This window comes from Lithobates pipiens, unplaced genomic scaffold, assembly GCF_037356315.1.
Source record: "Lithobates pipiens isolate NorthernLeopardFrog02 unplaced genomic scaffold, aLitPip1_a1.2 Scaffold_16, whole genome shotgun sequence".
NCBI lineage: Eukaryota > Metazoa > Chordata > Amphibia > Anura > Ranidae > Lithobates > Lithobates pipiens.
In genome coordinates, this window is record NW_027507748.1 from 632,826,030 (window position 1) to 632,846,083 (window position 20,054).

A 20,054-nucleotide genomic window follows, 5' to 3' on the forward strand; every position below is an offset into this window, starting at 1 on the left:
AAGACAGTTGCCCTGTGTAACGCAATGGCTGCCGCAGCTGCCTTTGCGGCAGCAGTGGACTTTTTTTTCTATGTCTGCTGGCCTGAGGCTGCTTTCAATCTGTTCCAACTTATCACAGATTGATACAGACATCCGTCCCTCCCTCCATCACCCCCAGCCCGATCATCGGATTTGCTCTGGCTGCCGCTCTGCTCGACATCTCGACTGTTGCAGGACATGATTGGCTGCCTTAGCCTGCCTGTGTAATGTCGATCCAGCTGGCGTGACGCCGGCTCCTCCCACAGGTGCGTGCAGTGGCCGAGAGAGAATGGGAGTAGGGGGAGCATACTAGCGCCCCCTACATATGGGAATAGGGACAAGGGAATTTCAGTTATATAATACATCTCAGCAATTGGTTACTTACCTGGTCACCTGATCAATCTTCCAGAATATTCTTCAGTTACATCAGGTGATCCAACGAACCTATGAAAATAAACAGAAGGTTATAAAAGGAAAATAACCAATGAATTTTATCAGAACAACGGTTGCAGCAGAAGAAAAAGGCACCCCTACATTGTTCTCTTACCTGCCATGGATTCTCTGCTGCGCCAGCTGATTGAGAGGGCCTCTGCTCCGGATGGCGATGCTTGGATGAGATTCTGCTTATCCTCAGGCCAGTCTTTGGCTTCTTCTCCAGCGTTGCCTCCTCCTTTCCATGCTGTAATTCCGGGCCTTTCTCCGGCTTCCTCCGCTCTGCCCTCCGCCGCTCCGCCACCATCTATTTCGGCTCCGGGGGGATACAATTACTCAGATGACCTCTCATCTTTCTTTGTCTCTTCCTCCTATGGCTCCTCCTCCTGTGCTTCAAGTTATTCCTCCTTCCAGAAACTCTGAAGTTGGCTCCTTGGTTCCTCAGCAAATGAGTGGTTCCTCCACTACAGTGTCATCTGTTAATAGGCAGACTTCGGAAACCGATGCTGGAGCATGCGCAGTAGTGAATGGACGTCCACAGAGGAATAGGCAGAGGCCGGTTCGCTGGATCAAATCCAGGTGCCAGCCTGGGGGCCCCATAATCTTCTATTGCCCGGGGGCCCCATATTCTCCTATTGCCCGGGGGCCCCATGAGTTGTCAGTCCGCCCCTGCCAGTCAGTACCTTAAGTACCCTCTACCAGAATGCACAGCAAAATGACACTCCCACTGGGCTGGTTCCGAGTAAGAATGGCACTCAATACACCCAGCCAAACTGCGTTCTCACACCTGCCAGTGGTGACAGCGACACCCGTGGCCAAGCAGAAACCAGTGCAATCCAGCTAGACTGGTACTGAAACCATAATTTGGTATAATAAACCCTAAAACCCAACTGTGGCTTTAGGAATTTTAAATAGAAAAAACAAATAGCGCGTGCTCTTCAGGAGCCGGCGCTGCATTTACTAAAGAAAAATTCACTTTACACTGCAAGTGAACTTGGAAGTGTTGTCAATGTAGATCTGAGGGGAACATGCAATGAAAATAAAAAACAGCATTTTAGCTTGCACATGATTGGATGATAAAATCAGCAGAGTTTCCACTCACTGCAGATCTACCCCTTTGATTTAGAGTGACTGCACTTCCAAGTGCACTTTCAGTGCAAAGTGGATATGCCTTTTGTAAATAACCCCCCTGTATATTATACACGGAGCGCACACTATACACAGAGCACATATTGTATATGTTACACAGAGCAAACACTATATACAGAGCACACATTGTATATTAGACACAGAGCACACACTATACACAGAGCACACACTATTTACAGAGCACACACTATACACAGACCAACACAAAGTGGCACATATTTGTGAAGTGGAAGGAAAATGATAAATGATACAAATAAATATGTGAAAAGTGTAGGGGGAATTTGTATTCAGCTCCTCTGTGGTAATACTTTGTAGAACCGCCTTTCACTGCAATTACAGCTGTGAGTCTTTTTGGGGATGTCTCTGCCAGGTTTGCACATCTGGACATTTATGCCCATTCTTCTTTGCAAAATAGCTCAAGCTCTGTCAGACAGTCATTTACAAGTCTTGCCACAGATTCTCAACTCTGACCAGCTTTCCTGTCCCTGCTGAAGAAAAGAATCCCACAACATGATGCTGCCACCACCGTGTTTCACGGTGGGGATGGTGTTCAGGGTGATGCACAGTGTTAGATTTCTGCCACACATAGTGTTTTGTTTTTAGGCCAAAAAGGTCAATTTTAGTCTCATCTGGCCAGAACACCTTCTTCAACATGTTTGCTATATACCCCACATGGCTTACCGTGGGCCTCTTGGCTGCTTCTCTGATGAATGCTCCCCTTGCCTGGCCTGTCAGTTTAGGTGGACGACCATGTCTTAGTAGGTTTGCAGTTGTGCCATACTCTTCATTTCTGCATGATGGATTGAAAAGTGCTCTGTGAGATGTTCAAAGCTTGGGATATTTTTTTTATAACCTAACCCTGCTTTAAACTTCTGCACAACTTCATCCCTGACCTGTCTGGTGTGTTCCTTGGCCTTTATGATGCTGTTTGTTCACTAAAGGTTCTCTAACAAATCTCTGAGGGCTTCACAGAACAGCTATATTTATACTGAGATTAGATAATACACTGGTGGACTCTATTTACTAAGTAGGTGACTTCTGCAGGCAATTAGTTCCACTAGATTCAAGTTAGGGGTATTAGAGTGGGGGGGCTGAATACAAATGCATGCCACACTTTTTACATATTTATTTGTAAAAATGTTGAAAACCATTTATCATTTTCCTTCCACTGCACAATTATGTGCCCCTTTGTGTTGGTCTATCACATAAAATCCCAATAAAACTTTTTTGGTTGTAACATGACAAAATGTGGAAAATTTCATGGGGTGTGAATACTTATTCAACGCAATGTATTAAGCTTATGTGATACCAAAATCTCCAGGTCCTTCTCTACTATGAATCCCCCCACATAGCCAGGAAGGGGGTCACATGGCCTCTATGATAGGTTCATAGTGATCGCCGACCAGGACATAGCCATGCAGAGATCACATGGCCCCTATAGTAGGTTCATGGTAATCTACAACCAGGACATAGCCAGGAAGGGATCACATGGTCCCTCTGCATAGTTGCCAACATTGTAAAAAAAAAATGTTTTGGGTTTTAGGCGGAGTTGTATTATAATTAGGGGGTGGGGCATGTGGTTATAGGCGTGGCATAGGAAAAGATGAAAATGTGTAGCGCAACGTGGTGAAATATGGGCGTGGTTTACATAAAGTAGTGGGCGTGGCTTACATGGGCGTGGCTCAAAGGGGTGTGGAGAGGGATGGGGGGGTGGAGGGACAGCAGCCCCAGATCCTATACCACAATAGCAATATGTGTTTTCCAGAGTTTGACAATCAGCAGATAAAGGTACTCCAAATACCTGGTGTTAGCGCTTCAATCATCCCGGCGCTATGATTGTTATGTTGTCAGGATGATTGAAGCGCATTATTTCTATTATTACATTGTAATATGAAATGAAATCATTCAGCTCACCATAATGCAGAATCAGTGGGAGCCATGAGTGCGTCACTAGCCACGTTGCCTGCGACCAGATGCCATCAGGTGCCCCCAGCAGAGTCCCTCCTTACATCAGGTTCCCCATCAGAGCAGCCTTCCTCACATCTGTGTCTCCATCAGCAGAGCCCCTCCTTACATCTGGTGTCCCCATCAGTCCTCCTTACATCTGGTGTCCCCATCAGTCCTCCTTACATCTGGTGTCCCCATCAGTCCTCCTTACATCCGGTGCCCCTTTGACATCCAGACTGCTCCTCGACATCCAGACTGCCCCCTCTGACATCCAGACTACCCCCTCTGACATCCAGACTGGCCCCCCCTCTGACATCCAGACTGGCCCCCGACATCCATACTAGCCCCCGACATCCATACTAGCCCCCGACATCCATACTCTGACTGGCCCCTGACATCCAGACTGCTCCTTCTGACTTTGAGACGCCGTCATTGCCGTGCGGAAAGAGATTGAGCTGCGGCTCCGCCTACCTTCCGCCCCTTTCCATTACACTTCACAGACACTGGCAGCGGGGCGGGGGTGGGTTGCACTGCAGCATCTCTATTGTAGACCAGCTTCTGGTCTTCTTTAAAATTGTGGCCGGCAGAGACATTGTCACCGCCGGCCGCGGACTTCTAGCGACCGGCGGCGAAAAATCGTGACTAACTGAATTTCCCAGGACAAAATTAAATCAGGACAAGGGTCCTAATCCCAGAAATGTCCCGGGAAATTCGGGACAGTTGGCAACTATGCCTTTGCCATTTGTTCACACCTGGCTAAAACTTTTGCACAGTACTGTAGAGGGAACATTGAAAGGGGGAGGGGGGTTACACTTACCAGGTGAGGCAGCCATCTTGTGAGATTGCATTGGCCAGGAATTGAACCTGGGTCAACTGCTTGGAAAGCAGCTATGCTCACCACTGCACCACCAACGCGAGATAGCATGGCTTTGGAGTATGGGAGGAAAACGGAGTACAGGGAGGAAACCCACGCAAATACAGGGAGAACATGCAAACTCCATGCATATAGTGTCCTGGTCAGGATTTGAACAATGGCCCCCAGTGCTGCAAGGTTAACCACTCAGCCTCTGTGCGGCCCACATGCGGCCTCTGTTCTCTAAGGCCTGCCCATGCTGAGTGGGGTAAATCAGTGATGTACACTCAAAGCACTTAGAGCCGGTTCACACAGGGGCGACTCAGATCCGACTTCAGGTCGCCCCTAGTCGGTTCAGATCGGACAACATGTAAAAATCAATGTAAGTGAATGAGAGCCGTTTTAATGTACGCTACTGAAGTCGCTCCGACTTCAGAAAAGGTTCCTGTACTACTTCAATCCAACTTGTAGGCGACTGGTACCCGTTGATTTCAATGGAGGTCGCCTACAAGTCGGATCTCCGTCTATACGGAGGCGACTCTCACGGAATTATCAGCTCTCAAGATTTGGCGTGGGTTCCCCCTCCGAGAGCATACCAGGCCCTTAGGTCTGGTATGGATTCTAAGGGGAACCCCCTACGCCGAAAAAACGGCGTGGGGTTCCCCCCAGATCCATACCAGACCCTTATCCGAGCACGCTACCTGGCCGGCCAGGAAAGGGGGTGGGGACGAGCGAGCGTCCCCCCCTCCTGAGCCGTACCAGGCCCCCCTACCCCAAAGCACCTTGTCCCCATGTTGATAAGGACAAGGGCCTCTTACCGACAACCTTGGCCGTTGGTTGTCGGGGGCTTATCGGAATCCGGGAGCCCCCTTTAATAAGGGGGCCCCCAGATAGCGGCCCCCCACCCTATGTGAATGAGACCCCCGAAGACGGACAGAAGACCCCCGGAGCTGTGCAATAAACTATTTTAACCCTTGTGTGTTGTGTTTTATTTTAACTTTTTTTCACAGGTGAATGGGTAGGGGTACATTGTACCCCATACTCATTCACATAGGGTGGGGGGCCGCTATCCAGGGGCCCCCTTATTAAAGGGCCAACGACCAGGGTTGTCGGGAATAGGCCCTTGTCCTCATCAACATGGGGACAAGGTGCTTTGGGGTGGGGGGGGGGCGCGCAGCCCCCCCTTCCCCAATGCACCCCCCATGTTGAGGGCACGCGGCCTGGTACGGCTCGGGGGGGGGGCCTCGCTCGTCCCCACCCCCTTTCCTGGCCGGCTGGGTTGCGTGCTCGGATAAGGGTCTGGTATGGATCTGGAGGGGAACCCCACGCTGTTTTTTCGGCGTAGGGGGTTCCCCTTAGAATCCATACCAGACCTAAGGGCCTGGTATGCTCTCGGAGGTGGAACCCATGCCATTTTTTTTTTTATTTGGCGTGGAGTTCCCCCTTCAGAGCTCATTCTCCGATTGGCCATGGCAAAAGTCGCCTAGCCTGGGGCGACTTAAAGTCATGTTGTAAGTCGCCCCAGGTCGTGTCTAAGTCGTGTTCAAGTCGTCTCCAAGTTGCCTCACAAAGTCGTCCTGGAAGTCGTGTCGCCCCTGTGTGAACCGGCTCTCAGGAGGTGAAACAGCCATCTTGGATGCACTGAATGAAGCCTTTTAACCTACCAGCATGTCTTTAGGCTGTAGGAGGAAACCCACACAAGCACAGGGAGAACATGCAGACTCCATGCAGACAGTGTCCTTGTGAGGATATGAACCAAACATCCCAGTGCTGCAAGGCAGAAGTGCTAACTACTAAGCCTCTGTGCTGCCCAATCACCATTATAAAGGGAATTTCCCTCTTTTTCTCCTCTTCCTCCTTCAGCTTGACATTTTCTAAAGGAACTGGAGATATAGGTTCATATTGTAGAGTTATGAATCTTTTATATTCTATCCTGTAAGGGGGAGACTCTGAATGATTCTCATTCCATCCACCCTACCCATTGAGCCGTCCATATCTCCCTTGAGTAACGATATTCTTAAAGCGGAGTTCTGACCGAAAAAATAAAATAAAACAAAAGTCAGCAGCTACAAATACTGCAGCTGCTGAGTTTTAAAATAAGGACACTTACCTGCCCAGGGTGCCCGCGATGACTTCATCCAAACCCGACTCTCGGCTCCGGGTGGAGGCGCCGGCATCTTCAGTAAGGGAATCAGGAAGTTAAACCTTGCGGCTTCACAGCCTGGCTCCCTACTGTGCATGCACGAGTCACACTGCACATTCTGACTGGTCCCTACTGTCTTCTGGGACCTGTGTGTGTCTCCCAGAAGGCAGCGGGGGAGGGGCCGGACATGACGTAGATCGCAGATTCTGCTGCAATCTTTCTGCGGAAGTGGGTGCAAATACCTGGATTAGACAGGTATCTGCTCCCCCCCCCGAAAGGTGCCAAATGTAACGGGGGGGGGGGGGGGGGGATAAGTGAAAGTTCAATTTTTAGGTGGAACTCCACTTTAAGTGGCCTAGAGAGGCGGATCCTTTTTGTACAGTGACCTGGAGCTACAGAGTTCTTCAACTGTTGTAAGCCTCAGTGGTCACTTTGCCAATATTGGTGATGTCCTTCGTGTGGAATGAGACAAATATATGTCCTTTTGTCTGTATAGTGTCTGTAGGCGTGCGCACTGGGAGTGCTGGTGTCCCTGGGCACACCCTAATGCCCAGGCACATCCAACACACCTCAGGGCTTTTTTGCTGCTAGAATATATTAGAACTCTTTTTAGCACCTCTGCTAATTGACACTGATATCTGCAGGTGGGACTATTTATCACTTGGAAGTGTAACTCCTGTGAGCACTGCAGTCACTGGGCGCTGAGTAAATAAGCAGGCAAGCAGACACATTTTCTGATGCTGCTTCTGTAGTTCCAGCTACATCATCCCTGACAGCCAAATATCACAGCCGCTGTCAGGTTTGCTGTACCATGTGAACTACAGAGGCAGCATCAGGAAATTCCTGACTGCAGTCCTCACAGGAGTTAGTAGTTGCCCGCCATTTGTGCCTTGTGTTTCTTCAATCTGGCTTCATTGACCTGAAAACGTACCCCTAAAACCTTTTAACATACCAGCTTTATTTACTATATGCACTAAGGAACGGTTCAGTGCTGAACCTATGTATAATATACTTGCACTGGCTCGCAATGTGCGCAGGCGCACACACACCTTGATTCGTACTCTGCTTGACACGGGTGACGTGTCGGTGTATCTGATTGGTTGGTATCCCGGAAGTGAGCCATGCGTGTCACCGGGTGATGTGTCTGCGTTCCACGGACAGACTGCAGGAAGTGAGAGTTGTTAGCAGTGAAGGGAGATGGCAGAGGTAGAAGTGAATGGGGGCAATGCCGCACTTTCTACCTCCACGTCCCAGAGCTCCAACCCACTGTCCAGGAAACTAAACAAGATCCTGGAGACCCGGCTGGATAATGACAAGGTGAGGGCCCAGAACAGAGCAGACCATAGATAGGGGGGAGGGGTACTGTTTGTACATTTCCAGACATAGAGCTGCTGGGGCTTGCTGCAACTTCTAGTTCAACAGGAGACATGGGAGAGCAGAGACTTTAATTAGATGGTGCTGACTAGAAACTACATCTAAATATTAAGGTCTTATTAACCACCCCTAGGCCAAATCTGACATTTCACTCATAGATGTAAAATCAGCATTTTTTTTTGCTAAAAAATTACCACCAAAACATATATTTTTAAGCAGAGGCCCTGGAGAATATAATGGTGGTTGTTGCAATTTTTTACATCATATGATTTTTGCTATTTTTAAAACTCAGACTTTCAGGAAAAAAATAAATACCCTTTAGAGCCCTTTCGCACTGTACCGCCCATCAGCGGTAAAGCGGCGCTATTTTTAGCATCGCTATTCAGCCGCTATCAGGGTGGTTTTACCCCCCCCCGCTAGCAGCTGAAAAGGGGTTAAATCTGCCTGTAAAACGCTGCCGTAGCGGCATTTTGCCGGCGGTATAGCAGCACCGCCCCATTGATTTCAATGGGGAGGAGCAGGGATTTCACTGCTCCAAAGAAGCAGCTGGCAGGACTTTTTCTGATGCCCTGCCAGCACACTGCTCCAGTGTGAAAGCTAAGGATGAGCTCCGGCGTGTTCGCACACTCCACGTGCAGAGCCTGCCAGAAAGTCGGTGCAGCACTGCGCTAATCACATGCAGTGAGACATTGCCCCGATGCGCGGCTGCAGAGATCGGGAAATGCCTCACTGCCTGTGATTAGCGCAGCGCTGCACCGACTTCCTGGCGGGCTCTGCACGTGGAGTGTGCGAACACGCCGGAGCTCATCCTTAGTGAAAGCACTCGAGCTTTCACACTGGAGTGAATGGAGCAGCTGTTTTAGAGGGGTTTGCAGTCGCTATTTTTAACGCTAAAGCGCCTGCAAAATGCCCCAGTGTGAAAGGAGTCTTAATGAATTTTAGTGAACACAAACACAATAGAATACCCAATTTTTGTGTAAAATATAAAAGATGATGTTATGCCAAGTATATGGATATCTAATGTCATGCTTTAAAATTTGTGTATGCTCGTGGCAAACTACAGTACCTAAAGATCTCCATAAGCAAAGCTTTAAAAGTCTTTCCAGGCTACCAGTTTAGAAATGCAGAGTGCTAGAATTATTGCTCTCACTCTGATGTTCGATACCTCACATGTGTTGTGTGATCACCGTTTACATGTGCATGCAGGACCTAAATGCACTTTCACAATTGCACATAAATATGTGTGAATTGGGGCATTTAAAATGTTTCTATTCATTTTATTAATTTTATTTAAATGTTTTTTTTTGTTTTTTTAAACGTTATTATTTTTGTGATTGAACTTTATTGCTATCATAAGTGATGAATAGGAATGGGCTTGTGTTCGGGATCCCACCAGGAAGTCAACACTGTACAGTGCTAATCACAAGCAATGAGACATTTCCCAGCGTCCGCAGCTGCACAGACCAGGAAATGTCTCACTGCCTGTGATTAGCCGTGTGCAGTTTCGGCTTCCTGGTAGGATCCCGAATACTCCCAACCCCATTCCTAATGATCAACAACATCCTTTGTGATAGCATGGGCCATAACAGGGCAGCACAGAGGTGTAGTGTTTATCACTCTCACCTAGCAGTACAAAGGGTCGCTGGTTTGAATCCCAACCACGACACTACCTGCCTGGAGTTTGCATGTTCTCCCTGTGCCTGCGCGGGTTTCCTCCGGATACTCTGGTTTCCTCCCACACTCCAAAGGCATGCAGGTAGGTTACTGCGTGGGAGAAAAAAAATTCATGCAGTTCTGCTTTAACACTTTTTCACTTCCTCCACAAGCGAACAATAATAAATCATCTTGATTTGATCAAATGCTTCATAGTTAGTAAGGTTGAATAAAGACACCAATCCATCCAGTTCAACCTGAGTGAGTGTCTACAATTGTCCTTATAGGTTAATTGGCCTCTCTCCAAAATTGGCCCTAGTATATAAATGGGGACCTTGGATTGTGGGGACCAACGTGAGTGTGCAATGTACAGGAATAGGGACAATTGTAGACCACTCAGGTTGAACTGGATGGACTGGTGTCTTTATTCAACCTTACTAACTATGAAACTATGACAAGACCTCTTTATAGAGAGATCTGGGGTCTATTAGACCCCAGATCTCTCCTCTGCCCTCCAAAGCATTTGATCAAATCAAGATGATTTATTATTGTTCGCTTGTGGAGGAAGTGAAAAAGTGTTAAAGCAGAACTGCATGAATTTTTGTTTCTCCCACGCAGTGGAGCTGTGCCCACACAGCATGGGTTAACTGCTTATCATTTTGTCTAAGGGCTCACCGAAAGGCTATACTTACCTAATCCTCCAAAAAAAACGCATTCCCCTCCCCATGTCCAGTAATGAACTAATACTGCCGTACTCACGTCCAGAGCCCGTCTACGGGCGTGATGGCATCAGGAACATTTCATTAACTGCTAGCGTCCGTGGGGGGCAGGAGCAGCAGGGACTGGCCTTGCATTTGGAGGATCTATGGATTATATAAGTATATCTCTGTTCTGAAATCCCCTGGACAGAAACGAGTAGTTAACCCGTGCAAGCACAGCCCCAAATTTTTGCCTGGAGTTCTTCTTTAAAACTTTAAAAATGATGGGTTTCTTATTGCTTTCTGTCTTGTTGTCCATGGTGATAAATAGAGAGGGAGATAAGAGATGGGCACAGGAGAACTAGCCCAAATTTTATAGAAAAGATTGATATAAAATGTAAAAAGGACGAGCCATCACATCTGGGGGCACCCTTCATTAGGGCTAAATATTGCTGGTAAAAATCTGGATGGTCTCAGGCTTAATTTTTGGTAAACATCATAAACAAAAATTCTGAATAGTAGCCTGCTAACACTTTACTCCCTGCCTGACTTTATTTAATGAGATAAAAAGAAAAAAAAATACATAAGATAAAAGCCCCTTTCACTTACCTGAATCTGCAGTCATCATTTGTCTTCATTGCTGAAGAGGAGGTCTTTCTTCAGGTAGCCGTGTTGCTGCCGGGGTGATGTGGACACTTCTCATTGGTGGGGTCCTCTAAGGTCTCACAGGGGGTTTACCACTTCCACTCAAAAAAAGGAAAAATCCTTTGGCTTTTTTATACAGTGCATTTAGAAATATTCACTGCGCTTCACTTTTTCCACAGTTTATGTTACAGCCTTATTCCAAAATGGATTAAATTCATTATTTTCCTCAAAATTCTACAAACACCACCCCATAATGTCAGTGTGAAAGAAGTATTTGAAATCTTTGCAAATGTATTATAAATAAAAAAAACACAGCCATTTTCAGATCTCTTCAGAGATGTTCAATCGGGTTCAAGTCTGGGCCACTCAAGGACATTCAGAGTTGTTCTGTAGCCACTCCTTTTGTTATCTTGGCTGTGTGCTTAGGGTCGTTGTCCTGTTGGAAGGTGAACCTACCCTCAGTCTGAGGTCCAGAGCACTCTGGAGCAGGTTTTCATCAAGGATGTCTCTGTACATTGCTGCATTCATCTTTCCTTTGATCCTGACTAGTCTCCCAGTTCCTGCCGCTGAAAAACATCCCCACAGAGTGATGCTGCCACCACCATGCTTCACTGTAGGGATGGTGTTGGCCTGATGAGGAACTGTGCCTGGTTTCCGCCTGACATGATGTTAGCCATTCAGGCCAAAGAATTCAATCTTTGCTTCATCAGACCAGAGAATTTTGTTTCTCATGGTCTGAGAGTCCTTCGGGTGTTTTTTGGCAAAGTCCTGTAATGTGCCTTTTACTGTTGAGTGGCTTCTGTCTGGCCACTATACAGGCCTTATTGGTGGAGTGCTGCAGAGATGGTTGTTCTTCTGGAAGGTTCTCCTCTCTACAGAGAAATGGTGGAGCTCTGTGAGAATGACCATTGGGTTCTTGGGCACCTTCCTGACTAAGGCTCCACCCCCCCAGGTGGCCCTGGTTGGTGATGGCAGGTGGCCCTGGTTGGCGGTGGCACTAGTCACTGGCAGATGGCACTGATTGGTGGTGGCACTGGCAGGTGGCACTGGCAGGGGGTGGCAGGTTGCACTGGTAGGTGGTGGCAGGCTGCACGGATTGGCAATGGCACTGGTTGGCGGTGGCAGGTGGCACTGATTGGCGGTGGCAGGCACGTGGAACTGCCAGATGGCATTGGCAGGTGACACTGGCATTGGCAGGTGACACTGGTTTGGAACTGGCAGGTGGCACTATTGGCACTGGCACGTGGCACTGATTGGCAGGTGGCACTGGTTTGGAAGTGGCAGGTGGCACTGGTTGGCGGTGGCACTAGTTGTCACTGACAGATGGCACTGATTGGCGGTGGCACTGGTTGGTGTTGGCAGGTGGCACTGATTGGCGGTGGCACTGGTAGATGGTGGCAGGTGGCACTGGTAGGTGGTGGCAGGTGGCACTGATTAGCGGTGGCAGGCGGCACTGGTTGGAACTGGCAGGGGGCACTGATTGACGGTGACACTTGGCACTGGCAGGTGGCACTGGTTGGCAGTGGCAGATGGCACTGGTTGGTGGTTGCAGGTGGTATTGGTGGTGGCACTGGTGGCAGCAGGTGGCATTGACACTGGCAGGTGGCACTGATTGGCGGTGACACTGACAGGTTTCACACAGAGCACTCAGTTACTGAAATGTAGCAGAGGAGCTCTCAGAATTTAGCTTAATGTCAGAATGGGCGGGACCCGGCCGGGGTGTGAAACTTACAAGTAACAGAGAGGCGGACCTGTCAGATTTGAGCTTGATGTCGGGGTGGGCGGGGACTCAGCAGCTATCAAACACCAGCCAACGATTGGGCTGCTTAAGAAAAGGGGCGGGGCCACATACACGTAGTGGCCCGCCCAGATCCCATTGGCTGGTGTTTGATAGCGGCCGGGTCCCGCCCACTCCGGCAGGGTCCCACCCACCCCGACATCAAGCTGAAATCTGACAGATCCTCCTCTCTCCATTGCTTGTCAGTTTCACACACTTAGCGCGGCGCCGCTGAGTGTGGAGGAGGGAGGAGGACGGCAGTCAGTGTTAATGCTGCTGCATGTCTGGGGCATCAATAGTGAGTGGGCTGGTGGCAGCTTAGGCGCCAGGTTGCGATTTCTGGTCGCATTGGCGACCTGGCGCCTGGGGTTTGTCGAGCCCTGCTTTAAGACATTGCTGAAAGTGTTTTTTTGGAGTTTCAGATATTATAAATAGAGTGAGTTTTAACACTCACATGCCACACACATGCATAGCCGGGCTATGAAACTTGTGGCCGACATTCTCCAGGGAACTATGTATCAATGACCTCGCCGGGAGGGTGCTTTACAGGTCCAGGGCAGTGATCCCCTATGAAAATTTGAGTCCCTATAAGCCCAGCAAGGCGTACCCACCATAAGAGGTGAAGATTAGACCAGCTTTTTAGTGGGGTTCCCCTATTCTGTTTTGGTCATGTTGGCCTGATTGCTGTGTTGCCCACCCCTCATGTTCAGTGCTTTGGGACATCTCAAGTGGTCACAAATAAAGTACCCTCCTTCCTGTGATGTATGATTAAAAGATTGTGGTTAGATTTTTGGTTTACCTGGTTTCTTGGAGTACATCATAGGACACCGAGGTCCCTCCCCTCTTTGTCTGTTCCTCCATTAGACCCCTTTCACACTGGGGCAAAGCGCCTGAAATACTCCTTCCCTGCAGTCTGTGCTTTCACACTGGGGCGATGCGCTGGCAGGACGTTTAAAAAAAGTCCTGCAACACCAGTCTTCCACCGCTCCTGCCCATTGAAAGGAATGGCCACTGCTGCCGAAGCACCTGCAAAGGGCTTTGGCAGTGGCGCCGCACAGGCACATTTAACCCTTTATTTGTCCGCTAGTGGGGGTTAAAAGTTCCCCTCTAGCAGCCGAATAGAGCCGCTAAAATGACGCTCGCCCGCCCCATGTGAAAGCAGCCCTACTTGCTACAAAGCAGAGGTTTAGCTAAGCTTGGAGAATTTATCCATGGATGGGCAATTTCTGCTTTTTTTGGCCAGTGTCCATTCACCTGAAGGTGGCAGCATAACCCAAGTAGGCTTGAATATAAACTACCCGGTGTCCTGTGATGTACTAGAACAAAGGCCCCTTTGACAATAGTGAATGGGGCTGTTTGCAATTTATATGCGGGAGACCTGGCAGGGGTTCCCTTCAGTTAGCTGTGAGTGGAGATCCCCTTGAAAACAATGGAAGCTTAACAGCTCTTGCAGCTATTCATGACCACTCAGCCCTGGAAGCAAAGATCTGCGTCCAGGGTAGATCATTCACAGGTAATCACTTCATGTGTGATCACATGCAAATGTCTGTGAATAGCTTTGGCAACTGTCAGCCACTCAATGTTTTCCATAGGGCTTCACAGCTGGGTCTCCTGCATTTAATGACCCAATTCAAAAGTATGAATAGGGCCAAAAGGTTTTTAGAGTTAAAGCAAAAATTTGTCTATAATACTTAAAAAAGGTGGGAGGAGGTTTGGCTTCACTGGTGATCTTTTTTTTTATTTATTTGGTAGCATATGAATAACCTCTTGTTAGAAACATCCTATATTTGCAAAATATTGATTTTATTTATGCTGAGAATGAAGTCGTTATTAGGATTAATGTTATGTTGCGAGGCAATTGCAGCACAATTCTAGCCAAAATATTTTTTGAAGATTTAAAGCGTTATTAAACCAAAAACAAAAAAATGTGGTGGCTGCTTTAGTTTTCTTTTTTAACCACTTCAATACCTTGCAATTTTACCCCCTCCCTGCCCAGGCCAATTTTCAGCACTGTCACACTTTGGATGACACTTGCTCGGTCATGCAACTCTGATACCATATGAAATTTTTATAATTTTTTTTTCACACAAATAGAGCTTTAGTGGTATTAAATTGCAGATGAGTTTTTTAATTTTTTTGCTAAATAAACAAAAAAAGACTGACAATTTTGAAATAAAACCCACATTTTTCTTTGTTTCTCTTATTTTTTGCAGACAAGTGATCTTTCTTCATAGATTTAGATCAAATGTACAATTTTGCTAAATTTTTTTTGTTGAAAATAACCCAAAATATGTATATAATTTAGTCTGTAGGAAAGTTATAGAGTTCACAAACGATGGTATATATCAGTGATGGCAAACCTATGGCACGCCAGCACTCACTGACTGGCCATCACTTTTACATCACCTCCTTTTAAAATCCTATATGCGAGTGAGCCTTCATGTCAACCTAACTCTGTGCTCTACAGCACCCCCTGCTGGATGCTCAGTGAAGTGAGAGAAGGCCAAACAAAGTAAAAAAAGCATCTTCTCTCCATCCTGTGCTCGATCCGCCTCTGCCAGCCTCCGATCTCCGAGCGAAGACAGACTAGGAGGGAAGAGTGAGTACTCCGCCAAGGGTTCCTATTGTCCTCGAGGGGGGGGGGGGGACAAGGACAGCAATCCAGAGCCAAGATGGTAAAGGCTAATAAATCTCCGGTGAAGTGGGAAGCTGGAGGTTCCGATACTCGCCGCAGGAGCCCAAGAAAAGCAAAGCCAAGAAGGTGGCTATGAAGAAGCAGGTGAAGGAAGACGATGAGCTGAAGCTGGGCTTCAGATCAGCTTCATCTGACAGCAGAGTGTCAGCCCCGAGGAGACTGTCAAACTTCTGCTGGACTCCTACTGAGTATATAGTATATACAGAAATAAACAGAACTTGATGAGAGTGTGATGTCTCGGGGTGAGCATGGGACACATCAGATATCATTGGGCTGTGTGATGATGAGGAGCACTGATATGATTACAGCTATGTATTATGACAATTCTCCAAACACCATATAAAAAGGATAGACACCCTAAAAAACACACTCAAGGGCCCAGGCACCATACACATGCGGTCCACTGTCAAACACACAGCATAGTCAAAGATGGTTACACAACCGTTTTCTAAACTAAAACCTCAGTATTCAAGTTTAATTGCAGTGTTGGCACTTCGAAATAAACTAGTTGGTTTTGTGGTGCAGATGGGCACTCTGGCTCAAAAATGTTCACCATCATTGGTGTATATGGTATATATCTCTGAAAATCATTCATTCCTGATATACTGGCAACCTATCTAAATTTTTGAGGCCCAAAGTTACCAGGATAGTACAAATATCCCTCAAATTACCCTTTTTTGGACACTAGACAGTTGAAGGTATTTAGTAACAGGCATGGCAAGTTTTTTTTAAGGTGTAATTTGTGTCACAATTTTTTGGGGAAAATTAAGAAATATATATATTTTTAAACATTTTTACACCAGTGCAGCAGCATCATAGCTGGTGTGGCAGTGATCAGGGACACTGACTGGTGACCCTGCGGTGGGAAAGGTATGTGGAGTTTTCTAAGGAATTTTTAAAATTCTTATGAAATGTCTCCTTTAAAGTAAATGTTGTCATGCCTAAGTGTCACCACTGGGGGCTGTATGGAGCACGTGCCTTCTCATGCTTTGCTCAGAGATCACGCTGTCTGACAGAAGCAGCAGACTTTTTTTTTCCCTCCAGCTAGCAGGCAGACCTCTGGCAAGTTTGGGGGTTTTGTTTCCTCCAGACACCCCCACCTGGGCTGAACTCTTCCCCTCTTTAAAGGGGGGGGGGGGCGCGATGCGGCATTGGTGTCCTCCAACGCGGGAGTGTGTTTAAAATAAAAAACTCCATTTGTGCTGGCTGCAAAATTGTCAGAGAGACATAAGAGCAAAGAGGAGCATGAAAGAGGTTTTGATGACACAGGCATTTCCTATTTGACACATTTACTATTTGCATCAGGCTGAGCATTAATAGCAGCGGCAGTGGCTGACTATTGCTCAAGCAGTGGATTTTTTTTTTTTTCTGGTAGTACCTCTGGTTTGTGCATCGGGCTAAGGTCAGAAGGGGGGGTTGAAACACCCCCAAAAAGGGACAAGAGGATCTCCCTCAAGCTCTGTCGAAAGCCTACTCATTTCTACAAATGGCATCCTCCCCTGAGAGAGGGTGGCTGGTCAGACTGAGCATCGGGGCCATGAAATCTTTGCAACTGTTTTCAACACTGCAGCCCCTGTTTATTTTACTAAAAAGATCTTTTTTCCTCAGCCATGATAGGTTTAAAAAAAAAAAAAAAAAAAAAAGTTTAGCGACTTAAATCGCATCCCAGTATGGGTTAAGCTCTAGATTCCCAATGTGTCTGACTCCAAAGCCTACGGCCACATCACCCTGAAAGCGCCAGATCTCGTCTGATCTTGCAGGCCAAGCGGGGTCGGGCGTGGTTAGCACCTGAATGGACCACCTCGAAATACCAGGTACTGTAGGCTGGGTACGCTGGAGCCTCAGTTTATAGTTAATATCCATAAATCTGCAAAGGGGAAAATCCTTCAGTTACCACGGAAGTGGCCCAGATCAGAAATGACCCTGCCCATTATTCTAGAAATTCAGGTAGAGCATTTGGTTCTGAGGGCCTGAACGTTCAGTTCACGGTATTGTCCTGCCAGGATTCAATCTGACTATGCCACAGCAATGGCCTACCCAGAGAAAGGTGAATCATATCCTATCTTGGGCAGAAAACAACGTACTTTAACTATCGGTGGTCTTCATTCTAGGAATCGAAAATTGGCAGGCGGACTATGGACTACTTGAGTCACTAGCAGTTGTTCCTGGGAAAATGGTTCCTTCACCCCGATATATTGCTGTCAAAGATGGGGGATCCCAGACATAGATCTGTTTACATCCAAGTTCAACAAAGAAATCAACAACTTTGTGTCAAAAACAAAGGATCTGCTAGCATGCAGAACAGATGCCTTGCTATTCCTGTGGAATTGGTTCTCACTTATTCATGCATTCCCTCCTATTCTACCTGCGTCAACGACTTCTTCGCAGGATCAAGCAGGGAGGGAAGTCTTGACTCTTGTGGTCTCCAGAGAGACCCAGGAAATCTTGGTATGCAAATATCGTAAAGATGACAGTAGGGGACCCATAGACCCTACTGTCACGCCCAGACCTTCTTTCGCAAGGTCCGGTATTCCATCCTACTTTACAAACGCTAAATTTCACGGTTTGGCTGTTGAGACCCACACTCTGAAGAAACGTGGGCTGTCAGGTTCAGTAGTTTCTATCTTGATTAATGCAAGGGAACCGGCCTCCATAGTTATATATTATGCAGTCTGGGAAGCATGTCTCCTGGTGTGAAACCCAGGAAATAGGTCAAAGGTAGAATCCTTGACGTTCTGCAGATGGGGTGAGAAATAAAGCTGATCTTGAGTGCTTTCTAAGGACAAGTCTCGGCCTTATCAGTATTATTTCAACGACCACTTGCTTTGCTTTCTTTGGTTTGTAACTTTATTCAGGAGCAACAGGGCTTAATCCCCGGTTAGGTCACCCCTGAATCCCTGGGACTTGAATTTAGTTTTTGGCGGCATAACAAAACGGCCTTTTTTGGACCGAGACGACATATTCCCTTGGTCCTTTTTTGACAAGGAAGCTATTTTTTCTGGTAACCATATCTACTGCAAGAAGGGTATCAGAATTGGCTGCTTTTTCTTGTAAAGAGCCATATTATTATTGTTCACAAGGATAAGGTAGTATGGCGTCCTTATCCTAGCTTTTTACCCAAGGTAGTATCAGATTATCTAAACCAGGATATTATTCTATCTTCATTTTTTCCAGAACCCTGTTCTATGGAAGAAAAATCACTACATTCTCTTGATGTGGTGAGAGCAGTCTACTTAAAGACGACTGCTCAGATTTGGAAAATGTATGTTTTGTATTGCCTGAAGGTCCTAAAAGAAGACAGGCAGCATGGAAATCTACTATTCTAAATGGACTCAACACGTAATCGTTCTAGCTTATGGTTTAAAGAGGTAGTTTCTACCCTCTCAAATAAAATAAAAAACTCCTCTAGGGCTGTTAGTACTTCGTGGGCAGTGCATCACCAAGCCTCCATGGCTCAAATCTGCAAGGCTGCAACTTGGTCTTCAATCCATACATTTATCAGATTCTATCAGGTGGATGTAAAAAGACATGAGGATGTTGCCTTTGGGCTCAGTGTACTGCAGGCAGCAGTAGAAGTCCTCTGATCTCATGGTGCCCTAATTCTGTTGTCTCCCTCCCCTCAGTTGGCATTGCTCTGGGACATCCCACATAGTAATTACTATGGCTCTGTGTCCTGTGATGTGTGATTTAAAGAAAATAGGATTTTTATGACAGCTTAACTGTAAAATATTTTTCTTTTGAAGTACATCACGGGACACAGAGGTCCCGCCCCTATTTCTATTATACACATGTATTGCTTTGCTACAAAACTGAGATGCTCCCGGTATGGGAGGGGTTACCGTGGGCAAAAAAGTTTAGTCAGCCACCAATTGTACAAGTTCTCACACTTAAAAAGATGAGGGAGGCCTGCAATTGTTATCATAGGTATACCTCAACTATAAGAGACAAAATGTGGAAACAAATCCAGACAATCACATTGCCTGATTTTTGAAAGAATTTATTTGCAAATTATGGTGGAAAATAAGTATTTGGTCACCTACAAACAAGCAAGATTTCTGGCTCTCACAGACCTGTATCTTCTTCTTTAAGAGGCTTCTCTGTCCTCTACTCATTAGCTGTATTAATGGCACCTGTTTGAACTTGTTATCAGTATAAAAGACACCTGTCCACAACCTCAGTCAGTCACACTCCCAACTCCACTATGGTGAAGACCAAAGAGCTGTCGAAGGACACCAGAAACAAAATTGTAGGCCTGCATCACGCTGAGAAGGCGGAATCTGCAATAGACAAGCAGCTTGGTGTGAAGAAATTAACTGTGTGAGCAGCGAGCATAATTAGAAAATGGAAGACATACTGATCTCCCTCGATCTGGGGCTCCACGCAAGATCTCGCCCTGTGGGGTCAAAATGATCGGACGGTGAGCAAAAATCCCATAACCACACGGGGAGACCTAGTGAATGATCTGCAGAGAGCTGGGACCAATGTAACAAAGACTACCATCAATAACACACTATGCCACCAGGAACTCAGATCCTGCAGTGCCAGACGTGTCCCCCTGCTTAAGCCAGTACATGTCCAGGCCCGTCTGAGGTTTGCTAGAGCGCATTTGGATGATCCAGAAGAGGACTGTGAGAATGTCATGTGGTCAGATGAAACCACAGTAGAACTGT

The 20,054-nt window shown here is 46.9% G+C and overlaps 1 protein-coding gene and 1 non-coding gene across 2 annotated transcripts in view; one reads left to right on the plus strand and one right to left on the minus strand.

Moving 5' to 3' along the window:
* Nucleotides 1–4,389: 4,389 nt before the first annotated feature.
* TRNAG-UCC (transfer RNA glycine (anticodon UCC)) lies at nt 4,390–4,461 on the minus strand. Its single transcript has one exon. It is a non-coding gene; the product is annotated as a tRNA-Gly (tRNA).
* Nucleotides 4,462–7,673: 3,212 nt separating this feature from the next.
* COG6 (component of oligomeric golgi complex 6) overlaps nt 7,674–20,054 on the plus strand; it is a 211,368-nt gene continuing 198,987 nt past the window's right edge. The window contains exon 1 of the mRNA XM_077484196.1: nt 7,674–7,859. Within this exon, the coding sequence (XP_077340322.1) occupies nt 7,740–7,859 (120 nt within the window). The 5' untranslated portion in view covers nt 7,674–7,739. The remainder of the gene's footprint in view (nt 7,860–20,054) is intronic.